Source organism: Malurus melanocephalus, unplaced genomic scaffold (assembly GCF_030028575.1).
Source record: "Malurus melanocephalus ecotype Western Australia unplaced genomic scaffold, MMel_1.1 scaffold_33, whole genome shotgun sequence".
NCBI classification, from domain to species: Eukaryota; Metazoa; Chordata; class Aves; order Passeriformes; family Maluridae; genus Malurus; species Malurus melanocephalus.
In genome coordinates, this window is record NW_026623265.1 from 1,394,330 (window position 1) to 1,408,727 (window position 14,398).

A 14,398-nucleotide genomic window follows, 5' to 3' on the forward strand; every position below is an offset into this window, starting at 1 on the left:
GGCGGGCAGMGGCGCGCGGCGGCCATGGCGGTGCTGCTGGAGACCACGGTGGGCGACCTGGTCATCGACCTGTACACGGAGGAGCGGCCCCGCGGTACGAGCCGAGCCCCTGACCCCCCTCCGGSACCGGGCTCCCCTCTGACCGGCCCCCCCGGCACCGGGTTTCCCCTTGCGCAGGCGGGTGGCGCAGACAGCGCTTGCGGCCGCAGATGTAATATACACTAAAWCGAAGGGCTGCCGTGGTCTTCTTTCTCAAATGTTTGAAAATATACAGGGCAGGRCGGGGGGATGTGTGTTTCTGTATAACTAGCCGTGTCTAGAGTTCTTTGAATCGCTAGAGATGGTCTGCAGTTAGGGAGGAAATGTTACCGCTCCTTAGAGCATTTCTCGCAGCATTTATAGCTTGTGCCCTGGGAAGTTTCCACACAGTCTGCTCCAAACCGACTTTCCTGTACGTTAAACTAAATATCTGTTATATCTGTTTTTACTGTACCTGGAGTTTCCTTTTGTAAATGCTGGTATGATTTCTTACAGCTTGTCTCAATTTCCTGAAGCTTTGCAAAGTCAAGTACTACAACTATTGTCTTATTTATAATGTACAGGTAAGTCTTCTCAATTCCTTGTTTTTTTGGTTGGTTTAAAATCTCAAGCATGAAAGCAATATCTTATGTATTCTGCTTTGACAGAGGGATTTTATTATACAAACTGGTGACCCCATGGGAACTGGCCGTGGAGGGGAATCCATATTTTGGTAAGTATTTATGAATAAAAATCATACATACATACATACATACATACATATATATATATAAGCAGAGAATTTATATAAGGGAATAGGAGTTCCCATTGGATTGTCTTCAGCTTTCTTGGGACAGAATTACTGGTGGAAAATAAAAATGTCGATACATAAGTTTCTTTGAGTGTCCTAGTTACGTACCTTTTGAATTTTTACACTGCCTATGATCATTCACTTTTATTTTCTGRACATTGTTCTGTCTCTGACATTAGAAGTGAAATTACATGTAACAACTTGTACATATATTTCTGTTTGTTTAAAAGCTAGCAAATAACTGTGTGTTTGGTAAGAGAAGTATCATAAGTGCTTTGTAGAAGGCAGAATCAATTAGCATTGTTAATACATTTATTATTATAAAAAACTTAGTAAATTGAGCATGAATGGAACATGGAGGCTGTACTTGATTTCTTTTGTGTATARGAAAGTGATCCCCTTACTTATTTTTGTTTTAGTCATGTTGAATGTGTATAAGGAAATTGCTTTTCTTATTTGTTCAAGAGATTTTCAGTGGTCATGCAGACAAGAGTTGAAGAAATCATTCAAACAGCTAGGATTCCGTTAAAGTGCAATTTTCTATATGATTCCTTTGAAGCAGTTGTTAAAAGTAGAGTTAAAATTACAGAGCAGAACTAATTACTGGGAAGTGCTGAGGAACCCAATATAAGCGATAAGTAGTTCTGCTGGAATAGTGACTGTTGCTAGATTAGTGTTGGCTCTTTTAAGTCAGTCTCTAAGAGCCTTTTAAATACAAAACTGGGAACTCATGGGTCCATGAATCATCTCTCCGGTGGTCCTGGAAGCAGTGTAACTGTGCTAAGCAGATGCAGTTCTAGCTAGATGATCCTGCAAGAATTGAGCTGTCTTTGCACACAAGTAGATTAAGTTTATTTTGATATTCTGCTCTGTTACAAGTCTTGTGACTGGTATGGCAAATGGGGAAGTATAGCATGATGAGAGAGTGTCAGATCCTGTCTGGCACTAGGATGGAGAAGGTCCGTTTATCTTTTGTATCTATCTGCTGCTGATGCAGTCCATGAAACTGGAGTTTCTGTTCTTGCAGGCAAATTTTAGTTTGAATCCTCTCTTCAGAGAGGCTAACACCTGCTTAGCAAACTGAGTTCAAACACAACATAGTCCTTAAATTTGGGCAAATAGAGGTATTGACCATGCCTCAGTCATTTTATGGAGTGAGACAAAATAAGGGATAACAGGGTTAGACTTAAAACATTTAAAAGAATGCAACAATTTGCTATATCCTGTATATCCCAAATTACTGTATGTAGTCCTGTCTGTATGATTAACTGATTTTACACATAGATTTATTGGGTTTCTGTTTATCTTGCAAGGTAAGTTTTTGGACATGAATTACTGAATTTTTGCAGTGTGGAAGAATGTATTTTTACAGAACCTACTCGGAATGTGTGCTGCTTCATGCCTCAGAAAAATGTTACATACTATATTTAAAAACATGTAAATATACCCCTCCATCCCTCCCACTTCCCCAAAATCTCCTGTGAAGTGTCTCATAGAAAAATCTGCTGTAATATAAATTGTGTAAGTGTACAGGTCCATAAATATGGGCATGGGTGCAGTGTAAATTCTAGGTTTATTTGAAGGCCAATGTAAGAATTTTTTGAGGTGTCATTTACCATTTTACGATGCTTGATTAGGTAGCTTTTAAAAATTCCTTTTTCTTGTAACATATTTGTTATGTATTTCTTTCAGTCAACTCTATGGTGATCAAGCCAGGTTTTTTGAGGCAGAAAAGGTGCCGAGAATCAAGCATAAGAAGAAGGGAACTGTGTCAATGGTGAACAATGGCAGTGATCAACATGGATCACAGGTCAGCATATGGTGTTGGTACATGTCTAAGTAACTAATATGAGTTAAATAAAATGAATTAAATTAATATGAATTAAATAAAATAAACTCATAAAATTCTATGAGTTTATGAAAGCAACACAACAATGAGAGTGTCAAGTCAATARCATCATCTTGTAATACAGTCAAAAGGCATTAAAAAAGCCAGCCATAGCTAAATATTTTGCATTGCATTCCAGGTGCCAGTGGGTATCTGGTTACAGACAGAAAAATTAAAATGCTCAGATTAAAACCTGTTCTAGATTGATTTTATTTGTTAGTACTCAATCCTGTATTTTTTTCCTGTATTTGTTCATCTCTGTTAATACCTTGATGTGATTTTGCTAATGTATAAAATGGTCAGGAAAAAATTCTGTACTAAAATGAAAGTGAATATTAAGGAAACTGGGTTTAGAAATAATCTTCACATTTTCTGGTTATGACTCTGTGTTAGTTTGGAAGATGAAATCATACCACAGTTTGTTCTGTATRGTTACATGAAAGTGTACATTAATAATAGAAGCTTACAGTTTTACCTCAGTACTGGTATAAAATAGTTTTTGAAAGTGATCTTGTTCCCTTTGCTGTTCGCTGTTCATGCACACAAAATTTTTGCTATAAGTAATTCTTTTTGCTTTTTTAAAAAGTTTTTTTTACATTTAAAGCTCATAGAAAGCGATTATTTCTAAATTATTATTGTTTTAGGTGCACTGTCACTTCTATAAATTAAAATGCCTCACTTGTAATATCCATAGATTTTAATTTTTAAAAAGAGGGATTTTTAACCCATTTGAAGAACAATTTAAAAAMCAGGTGAGGTTTATTCCACCTAGAGCTTGTAATATATGCAGGTAATTTTGCTGTTTCCCCTGCATTGTATATATAAAATTGCATGGTTGCAGGATTTAGGAATAAGAAATTGCATTTTTATTTATATTTAGGGTCCAGTGTGCTAGTGTATATTCAGACATTTGAAAATGAATATTGTTCCCAGGAACATTATTGCAGTGTCTTCCTTGGGAATGAAAAATTCCAGAAAGGAATTACATGGAGTTGCCTTACAAGTATAGTGTAGCATAGTGTAACCTATACCAAATACTAACTGGTCGTAAAAATGTTGTAGAGAGAATGAGGAGTGAGATGTTGCTAGTCAGACTGTAAGGTGTGGGTGCAATGGTTGTGTTCTGCTATTTGTGCACATCTGCTTCTTCCTCCTTCCTTTATTTCCAAGTGCCCTCTATCTTTAATTTGTTATCAAGTATTTAGTTGGTATCAATTTGCATACTCCCAGTTTTGCTTCAAAGTGAAAGATTGGTTTGTGTTAAGATACATTTAGTGCCAGTTCAAGTTGATTTAAGTCAGTGTGTGATAGCTCTTCTCTCAATGCTACTGCATCCTGATTTTTGGGAGAGAAGAGTGTGGGAAGGAAGGAAAAAAGTCTGGATAGAGTCCGGTAAAGGTAGTCCTGTGGAGGTTTTTGCCAAATTTATGAAGTAGCTGCCGAATGCTTCTTGGTGAATTGAGCTCAGCTCACAGCTCACTGCTGCCCAGAGGGGTAGCCTTGCTCTTTCTGCCCTCTCTTTGCTGGTCTTGCTCAACAAACCTCCCCAGCAGAGAGCTCTCTGCTCCTCCTCTGCCCGTCTGGTTTTGTGCCCATTACTGAGTCAAACCCATTCACTGAAGGGTACAGTGAGCTGGACCTGCAGGCTAGTGCAGACGGAAACTCTGCCTTAGGTAGTGTCTGTGAGCTGTAGAGTAGCCCATCATGTTCTGAGAGCTGATGGAAGACCAGTCTTCTGCCAAAGTTGGGAAGTGGTATTTTTTTCTCACTGAATTCAGTGAGAGTGTAAGTGTTAAGGTAAGAAAAAAACCCACAACCTGATTTTTTCTGTTTACTGTTCCTGGTTTTGTATGTTTTTTTGTAGTTTCTCATTACTACAGGGGAAAACCTGGATTACCTTGATGGTGTACATACAGTATTTGGAGAAGTGACAGAAGGCATGGATGTGTTGAAGACAATCAATGAGACCTTTGTAGATAAGGATTTTATCCCATATCAAGATATCAGGTGTGTCTGTTTTTAACTTTACTTTTTGAGGAGTACATTRTAATTGAATGAATTTATCTCTTTTTGGAAGCTAGATGAATATCATGATGCCAGATGACCTATACATGCTATCTTAAATACCTTTTTTTCTGGTATTATTGGTAAAATAAACAAGTACTAAATAAATAAGTATGTATGAAAATATTCAACTACATTGCCCTCACAAAAGCATCAGTGCTAGAATTTATGAGCCAGTCAGGACATTTCACTGTTTGGGATATAACTGAGAAGTAGCAGGGCTGTTTTGGTGTTAGTTGAGTAAAGCAAGTTTTATTTGCATGTAACCAATGCTGTTTTTGATTTTGGTTTTCTTTAAGGATAAATCATACAGTAATTTTAGATGATCCATTTGATGACCCACCTGGTTTGTGTGTTCCTGATCGCTCACCAGAACCTACAAAGGAGCAGCTTGATGTGAGTGTTCGTGACTGGGAATTTGGAAGAAATAATTAAATAATTTTATCTCAATTCATGTCCAGCACAGATTGGCCAAAAARGGAATTCAGTGTTTAAAGTTTCTCTCTCAAATCTGTGTCCTAAAAGAACTACACATTTTTTCATGCAGGAGGTGTTCTTCTGCTGTGCCAGCTGGAGTTGATATGTCAGATGCTTCTCAGTTATTTGGTGCTACTGCTGTGTTTAATCAAATACAGCTGCTTAACCTTTCAAGAAAAGGATAAAAGCATGACTTTGGTGCTCTCCCTTGTGAGTGGTGGAGTTATGTTTGAAAGCTGTATTTTAAGTTTCTATTCACAGCATAGAACATTCAGAATATTCAATGCTGGTATTATTGGTTTTCTGTATACTGTGGTAGAAGACAAAACAAAAGTAACATTAATATTGAAATGGTTACTGATGTTTTCCTTTTAAATGTGCATAGTGTGTGTTTCAGTGGAAGTAATCTTGGTCATTCTTTGAGTTATATGTGCAAGCACATGTACTATTGTAGGTTATTTGTTCAAACAAGGAATTTTCTAAAATATAATTGCATTTATTAATTTGCAGAAGTTGTGTGGAATTATTTCCTTGTATGAAAACAGTTGTTTCAAGCAATGGAATAATTAACTGAAGAGAATATTATTTATTTTTAAGCTTAATAGATACAATTACAATGTTGAAATTGGGGTTTTATAGTATGTGTGCACTGTGATTAATCTCTTATGTATCTTTAGATATGTTAAGGGTAAGGTTTTTAATAGTTTACTGCCAGCTGCGTAGAGATGTGAAAACTTGTACTGAGTTTTCTTTCCTCACGGCCTGAAGATACACCTTTTGGCATAGCAGTGCCTGTAAGAAGGGCAGCGTTCTAGACGTGCTGGTGAGAAGGAAAAATTAAACCTAAAGTCGCCTAGGTTTAGATGGGTTCAAACAAAATTATTATTGTGATATATTCTATTTAATGTCTTACTAGATATAACAGATGTTTGTAGTGTTCCTTACCTTCATTTCTGGCAGGAGCTACCTGCTCATTACAAAAGAGTTAATTAGCACTTGTGGTGAGATGTTGAGTATTAAGTGGGCATATAAAAGAATTTAGAATTCCTCACTGGATATAGTTCAGACTAATCATGAAAGTTCGTAAATAGTTCACAGTGGCTGAAATATGAGGATAACATCTTTTTTTTTCTTCTTTCCTAGTCTAAGTTGGAAGAGCAGAATGAAAGGCCAGTTCTGCAGAGATACAGTGCTTAAGCATTTTTCATGTCTGGAGGGGTGAGGGGAGAGGTCATCCAAGTAATATTTGGAAAGTGAGAAAAAATTTTTGGCTGTGGCTAGGTAATAAAGAGCTTTTTCCTTCATTTTTCAGAGTGGCAGAATAGGAGCAGATGAAGAGATTGATGACATGAAAGGACGGTCTGCAGATGAAATAGAAGAGGCTCAGGCAGAAAAAGAAGCAAAAACTCGTGCCATTCTTCTGGAAATGGTGAACATCTTTCTATATTTACCTTTTAGAGCGTACTCAGTGTGAGTGCATGTTATTAAGTCTAGGAGGATGTGTACTACTTATCTTGAAATTGCTTATCTGGTGATACCATATTTCAGAATCTGTGCTATTAAATACCTGCTGTACAGTGAAAGGATTGAGCATGAACACTGGCTGTCATTTTTTGATAAAACCAGTGATACTCCATTTTCAAAGCCAGGATTTCTAAAAACTTCATAGAAATGCATCCTGTTAAAAAAAAGTAACGTACTTAAAATGCTGCCGAATACTTACAGTCCTGGAAAAGGTTTAGCATGCGTGGGAGAGAGCTAATCTGTAATAATCCCCTCCCAGTGCCTACAGTGGTAAATTCCATAGTAACAAAAATTATAAATAGGCCTTGAAGTATTTTTTTTCAAGAAAAAAAAAACATTTTAAAAATATACACAGCTTTCAAGGATGCGTGAATCCTTCTCACATCTTCACAATTACCAAATTCGAATTTATGGTGAATAGTTTTCTGTCAGAGARTAATTCCAATGTCAAGCCAGATGTGGCCACAATGTTGCAGAAGTTTTGTAGGAATGAAAAGGGTGCACTTGCACCTTTTAGGGCTGTCTGTTTGTTATATTATGAACAGGAAAACAAAGTAGAAAGAATTTTTTGAACTTCCATGGAGTCCATAGAATTGTAAATAAGTAATAAATTTTAGGTGCTACAGAAAACACGTTTTTTTGTGACACTGAATAGGAAAGGCAGAAGTGATGAATGTCCTTTTTCTTTATGCCACAGGTGGGAGACTTACCAGATGCAGACATCAAGCCACCAGAAAATGTGCTGTTTGTTTGTAAACTGAATCCTGTGACCACAGGTGAAGACCTGGAGATAATATTTTCACGATTTGGTCCCATTAAAAGGTAATTACATTTAAAAAAAAAAGAAAACCTTCTTTGTTGAAACTAAAATTGATTCCTGTCAGTCTGTTTAGGTTTGGCTCTTGAGGAGTAGTCTGGTATCTCAGGAGGTACATTCTCTGGATAGAGACCATCACAGTGGGGATGCAAAGGCAGATCTAGCTAAATGAGTATCCTGTCCCAGAAGTGGTTTTAAGTGAAAGCCTGGGGAAGTGTAGGAACAAAGAAAGCGTATGACACTCCTCCCTGCCCCTCTCACTCCTTTCAGCAGTTTTCCTGTCAGATGCTCCATGAGTTAGATACAATCTCTGGGATTTTCTTTCCCGTGGGAGTATATATGGTTTGGGATAAAGCAGCAAACATCTGTGGCATCTTATATACTCCTTGTAAGGTACATGTTCCTCGTGCCTGCTGCTTTTTTCACTTTTGATGTTGGCTTCTAGTAGTTTCAGCTGATTCCTCCTGGTACTGCTATCAAAAGACATGATGGACAATGAAATCTGCTTCCCTACACCTCTCTATACCCCTAAGTTACTTTTTTCCTTGCTTAGAGCACTAGCCTACATATTCATGCTTCTTAGTATAGACTTTGTTACCTTGTTTTCCTTCTCTTGACCTTTTCCTGTTCTTTTGTTTTCATCTCAAGTTGAGAGAATCAGAACTGCACATGGTATTGAAGAAATTACTGGTGTACAGTGGAACAGCTTTGTTCTCTGCATTACTCTCATTACAATATGCAGTTAGTATTCCATCCATGCTTATCTTGTTGCATTTATCTATGTCATATGAAGGTCATTTGCTGTCTTGTTGGTCTTGTAAGGACTTCCTGCAATTTCTTCAGTCTTTATTTTGTTACCTTTAACAATTCAGTATCATCAGCGCAATTAAGTACCATCAGCAAACTTTRAATCCGTTTACTCTTACCTGGTCTTTTGCTTGTCTATCAATATGGAGATGTTCCTTATGCCCTTGCTGCTTACTTTCCCCAAAAGCCTTTGGTGCAGGAGTTTATTTTCAGAGGGATTTCAAAGGATTCCATGGAGTGGGTGATCATCATAATCATACATGATCATGCTGAGTCTGTTAGAGCTGTTCATGGAAGTTTATTCAGGTGGTCTGATGTAGGCCCTGTGTATTCAGATGGACACTAACTTTCTCCTACTTGGAGTTTCTACCAGTTTGTGCAGTAGTGGCAGGCTCCCAGATCATGAACTACACKGTCTGTGTGTGGGGATGATATTGGCATTGTGTGCCGCTCTTACAACTCAAGTATGATTTCTCTTTGCCCTAGGGATTTCTAATTTTTTTTCCTCTGTTGGTTTGTTCACTATTTCCTCTGCAATAGTGTTTGTTCACTATTTTCCTTCCACTTTCAGATAGGTTCTCTGAATATCCATGATGGAGGGTCCTTTCACACCACCATTCTGCCTTCTGCAAAGAATTCCTCTAGCTTTTCTGCATGGCCATGTGTTATATTTCTTTTCTTTTGCCCCCAGCTTTTTTTTTTTTTTTTCTTTTGACCTTGATTATCTTTTTGATTATTTAACCTGATTTGTCACTTCCTGAGTACATATGGGAGAAGTCTCATTAAGTCTCACCTTAATGCCACATTTCCTGCCCTTTTTGCCTGTTTGTCCTCCTTTGGCATCCTGTAGTCAGAATTCTGATTTCAAGTGCAAGAATTGGCTAATGCTGATGCAATACTGTATTCTTCCCATTTTGCACTGGTATTTTACATGGTATTTTCAGGCTTCTCMTTTTTGACCAGTGACATGCCTAATGTACAAATGGGCAACTAAAGAGGTGCTTGCTAAGAAGAGAAAGTTTGTCACGTGATGTTTGTTTAAACTTTGCTTAAAATGACAGAGAAAACAGATTGTGAAATTTCTTGTCTTGCATTAACGAAATGCAAAAAATTAGTAACAATAATGTTGAAAAATGTATTTTGTTTTAACCAAGTAGAAATTCATCTCTACTTCAACACTTCATGGTAGCCACTTGTGAGTTTAGCGTAATTGCTCAAAGTAATGTCTCATTCATTTCTTCTTGCAGATGCCCCCACCTCAGTAAGGGATCTCAGAATCGAGTGTTATAATACCTTCAAGGTGTTTTGGTTTTTTTGGGTTGGGTTTTTTTGGTTATTTTTTTTGAAATCTTACTCTCCTTTTTTAAGCAGTGTTTTCCGGTCCTGTATTTTTTATCCAAAAGCAGTGACATTTTAATTTCATATTACTTTTTCAGCTGTGAAGTAATCCGAGACTGGAAGACTGGTGAATCTCTTTGTTATGCTTTCATTGAGTTTGAAAAGGTATGGGTTTTAGGTATAAAAAGTATGTAGACTCTGCTTRTAAAAGCCCCTTTCTGGTTTACTTCCATTAAGGGAAAACCACTGATATCTTCAGGTGTAGGCTAGCTAATATTTTGTCTGTAATTTCTGTAGAAATTATAGGTCCTAAATGAGGCAAACATTTAAGTCTTTCTCTGTTTGTGCAGGCAGTACAAAAATGTTCTTAGGTTGTCTTGAAACCAGTGGGAGGGGGATCAGGCCCTTTTTTCCCCAGAGCACGTTAAGACTTTGAAGAGTTTAAGAAGGGAATGCTAGGAGGCATGCTGCATAAAGAGAGGAGGTTGTGTGGAGTAGCATAGATCAGTGTGTACAGTAGTGTCCTATACTGGACTTGTAAATGATGCTTGCTGTATCACCACACTGCTCTTACTGTGCGATTGATGGTGATAGTTCTCTTGGTGGTGTGTAGTTTTGCATGTGCTGGTATCTCTCAACTGTGAGGAAAACACTGGAAAAGTGTTCTCACTTTTCTTTAGCCTACCTATGTAATTAAAATGGGGCTTTCATTAGTTGTCCTGTTTTCTTTTTTTTTCTGAATTATTACATGTGCCAAATATATAGCTGGCTTGGTAAATTTTTAAAATAGTGAAATGAATCAAAGGATTGGGATTTGAAAGGCTGATATTCAGACAAAGCTTAACTATTTCTTTTGAAATGGTACAATGCAAGAACTATGGTGCTTTAGGCAATTTTAGAAAGAAATTAATGCCACTCAGCAGCTGAATTTGTGTTTGWGCTTTTCAGTGAATATTCCTATGAAATAATTGTGACTTAAGATTTTCCTGGTTGATATCAGGAGGAAGACTGTGAGAAAGCCTACTTCAAAATGGACAATGTGCTGATAGATGACAGACGGATACATGTGGATTTTAGTCAGTCTGTTGCAAAGATTAAGTGGAAGGGAAAAGGTAGGTATATTTGCAATTCTTTGATCCTCATAACTTAATAAGCCATGGCTTCTAAACTAAGCATTTTATAAAGAGTTAGGAGTTTAATGTGTTTAATCTTCAAAAATATAAATTTTTCTGATATTGTAGTAAATAGAGCAACACAGTTGTTAGCGCTTCCCTTCATTTGTTTCATAAGAAAGAGTAGAAGGGTTTCTTACTGTTATGTTAGCATTGCATTGCCATTGATCAACTTTTTAGCCAATTTTTGCCACTAAAATGTTTTTTTTCCTCTCAAGCTTTGAACATGATAGGTTTTTTTTTTATGTTACTTATTAGCAAAATAATATGGCAATACACTGTTACTTAGTAGTTTATTTTCTTTGTTCATTGTACGACARGTTATAAAAGAAAAGGTCAGTATTCAGTCTAGGGATTTCTGCTCCTCACCTCCTGTAGGTCAAACAATATTGCATGCCAGGTTGTATGTTACAAAAACCCAATTTCAGGTATTTGAAGATGTTTGGGGAGGAAAGGATGGTGAAAGAGTTGGATGCAGTGGTTGTTTGGTTGCTGGGGACATGGGGAAAACACTGGACTCAGAGCGGTGTCTGTGCATTGCAGTGGTGGCATTCTTGTTCTTCTAAAAATGCAGCCAGCTTTCAATTGTTAGCACACAGTTTCTCCGGGGGGGTTCTGCTCATGAACACTGAGGTACTGGAACTTGTCCTGCACGGAGCTGAGATGACTCTGTAGTCTGTCTGTACAAGTGCAGAAGTGCATCCTGTACTGACTGCCTGCACAGGAAGCTTCATTCTGGGTAACAAGCCTAAATTTTCCAAGATATTGGAAACCTAACTATATTGTCGTCTTGTGCTTCTGTGGTACCCGAAAAGTTACCTTCCATCCTGGGTAGCCGTTTCTGGCCTAGCTAGTGAGTGTTGCAGTTGTAAGTGTGGCCGTGAGAGTGCAGCACGGTGCTGTAGTTCGTTGATCAGTGAGCTGGTACTTCAGTGAGTGAATGGAAATTGAAATCTGTTGTGTACCTCTTGAAATATAGACATAAACTATTTTTTTAGCAGTTTTCCAGTCCTTAAACTGTAGCTGTCTCAGAGGTTTCTCTCAGTGCAGCCCAGAGCAAAAAGCCATTTAATGACAATAGTCTGTGGGCTTTCATGGTAACAGAATTTTAAGTAGTGTGATATAGGACCTGGAATAAAAAAGGGACTAAGCCAGTTGCTGAATCCTGCTTTGTGATCCTCTTCATGCGTTGTTTCCACTGAACATGAATGGGGAGAAAGCTGAATGCTGTTTAATGGGATCTGCAAGCAGGAGAAGGACAGAATATCACAACTTGTCCTGTTCTCTTCTACTGTTACCCAGATGTCACTGATGTTTCCGGAACTGTACCTTGCTGTGGACCCCTCTGTGGTTATTAAGAGCCCCTAAATCATAATCTCAACTTAATGATAGTTGCAGGTCTTGGTTGTATTTGTAGTTGGAGTGAATTGAATATATTTTTCCTTGGACAGGTGGACGATATACCAAGGAAGATTTCAAGGAGTATGAGAAGGAACGTGACAAACCTTCAAAACTTGCTCTGAAAGAGAAGGTAAAACCAAAGCAAGAGTATCCTTTTCTGGTCAAAGATACTTTATGAAATAAGTAGAGTTTCTGAGAACAGCCTGGAAAAGACTTATTTTTAAAACCTGCCAAATGAATGTTTCCCTGCTACTTCATATAACCATTTGGTGTTTGAGATGAAATTAGGCATTTTGTGTTTTTCACATGATAGCTTTGATGAATTTAGTCGAATCAGAATATGCTGTTTCWCTTCCATGTTGCTTGCAGGTAAATAATGTTCTAAGTCTAGAACCCTGGAATGACATATGGCATAACAGAGTTTTAAGTAGTTTCAAAGGGGACCTTCTGCATCCAAAACGAGACCACACTAGTAAATGAAACTATTCTCTAAGATCATACTTTGCTTGTGGTAAGCATGAGAGAAAAGACCATAGCTTTTTCAGATATCCACAAGTAGAAAAGGAAGGAGAACAGGACTTCACTGTACTGTTTGACAGGACAGAATTTAGTCATTTTAGCACAGCTGATTGTTTTTCATAGAGTGTAACCCTGTTGTGACTGAAATATGTGTTAAGTCTTGATAGACTCTTATCAGATAAAGAGGGATTTGTTTGCTTCCTAGGCTGTTGTGTTCTGCACCTTACTAATATTAGGTAACAGATCTGTCCTTAACGAACACCATCAGCACCAAGTATGACCTTGTGCTGGATGAAGATGTAGAAGAGTCTCACACAAGTCAGTTACACTTGGCTAAAAAACAAAAGAAGAAAAAGCACTACCACTCTGAGGAAGAGGATGATGACAAGAGGACCAAAAAATCCAAGGTACTTTCCTCTCCATGCATCAACTTTATACCTATTCATTGTTTTCCTCATGAAAGAAGCCAGGAAAAACAAGTCTGATATTAAATAAGGACATGGCATGCAAAATCCTATGTAAAATACAGCAGTTGTAAACCTACAGAAGGCTGATGTTAATATTTGATTATGAAACAGGCTTTCCAAAACCTCCCAGACTTTTGAAGCTTGGCATGTCTAGATGGCTTTTTGCCAAAACATCCTGAAGGGACAATATAGCTTCTCATAAAGTAGGTGACCTTCTGCACTTTGAACCTGTTGTACATGTATTCCCAGTCATAAACTAGTGGTTAATCATATTTCATGACTGTAGACTATTTCTTATTTTCTTGCCAGACCATCGTATGTTGGATTTTTCCTATATGGAGTCAGGAACTGAATCTCTTTACGTTATCTTTTCGTATTTGTCCTTAACTGTTTTGGAAGTGTTTGTGTAAAATTTTCATGGGTTCACTTGCATTCTGTATTGCGCGAGTATATGGTGCTGTGAGGCGGGGGCTGTGGAGGCCAGCATCAGGAGACAGTAGTTCTGWCATTCATTAGTTCACCTGCAGCCTGTCAGGACAGCATTCCCACATTTCTGTGAACTTGAGATAGTCAAGACATGGTGTTTTGTGAAAACAAAGCCTGCAGTGAGAAAGTGGAGGGTTAACCATCACTGGAGCATGAGCGTCAAGAAGAATTGAGCCAAGCTGATAAAGTACAAAACCAAGCCCCAGTGTTTTAACAGTGCTAGCTTTATGAGTGGGATCAAAGGTGTCTTCTAGCAACTTTGCAGTAAGTGAAAAGGTTTCAGCCATAGTACATAAGGCCATTGACCCATGCTGAGTTTTGAGTACTGTTGTAAGCTCTATGTACACAAAGCATACATGATTCTGTTCTTATACATCTCTTCTTGCTCTGATGCTTAAAAATAATTTTTCTCATGAACATCAGCATTTAAAATCTTCCAGTGTCACCAGTGAGCCCTATTGCTCATTCATGGACGCAGTCTTTTTGTCACTGTACTATTCAGTCAGGGCCCTTTGAGTGGAGGGGAGGAACTTGTTCAGATCAGTAAAGTCTTGACTGGAGCAGTGTGACCTAATGTTCGTTTAGACTTCCTGCTGTCTTTTTGGCTGA

At 37.9% G+C, this 14,398-nt stretch overlaps 1 protein-coding gene across 1 annotated transcript in view; it reads left to right on the plus strand.

Moving 5' to 3' along the window:
• The window catches only part of PPIL4 (peptidylprolyl isomerase like 4), a 17,616-nt gene continuing 3,218 nt past the window's right edge, over positions 1-14,398 (plus strand). The window contains exons 1-12 of the mRNA XM_057363988.1: positions 1-94; positions 535-602; positions 687-751; positions 2,522-2,639; positions 4,582-4,724; positions 5,081-5,177; positions 6,571-6,687; positions 7,480-7,604; positions 9,843-9,909; positions 10,745-10,856; positions 12,368-12,464; positions 13,105-13,243. Of these exons, the coding sequence (XP_057219971.1) occupies positions 25-94; positions 535-602; positions 687-751; positions 2,522-2,639; positions 4,582-4,724; positions 5,081-5,177; positions 6,571-6,687; positions 7,480-7,604; positions 9,843-9,909; positions 10,745-10,856; positions 12,368-12,464; positions 13,105-13,243 (1,218 nt within the window). The 5' untranslated portion in view covers positions 1-24. The remainder of the gene's footprint in view (positions 95-534; positions 603-686; positions 752-2,521; positions 2,640-4,581; positions 4,725-5,080; positions 5,178-6,570; positions 6,688-7,479; positions 7,605-9,842; positions 9,910-10,744; positions 10,857-12,367; positions 12,465-13,104; positions 13,244-14,398) is intronic.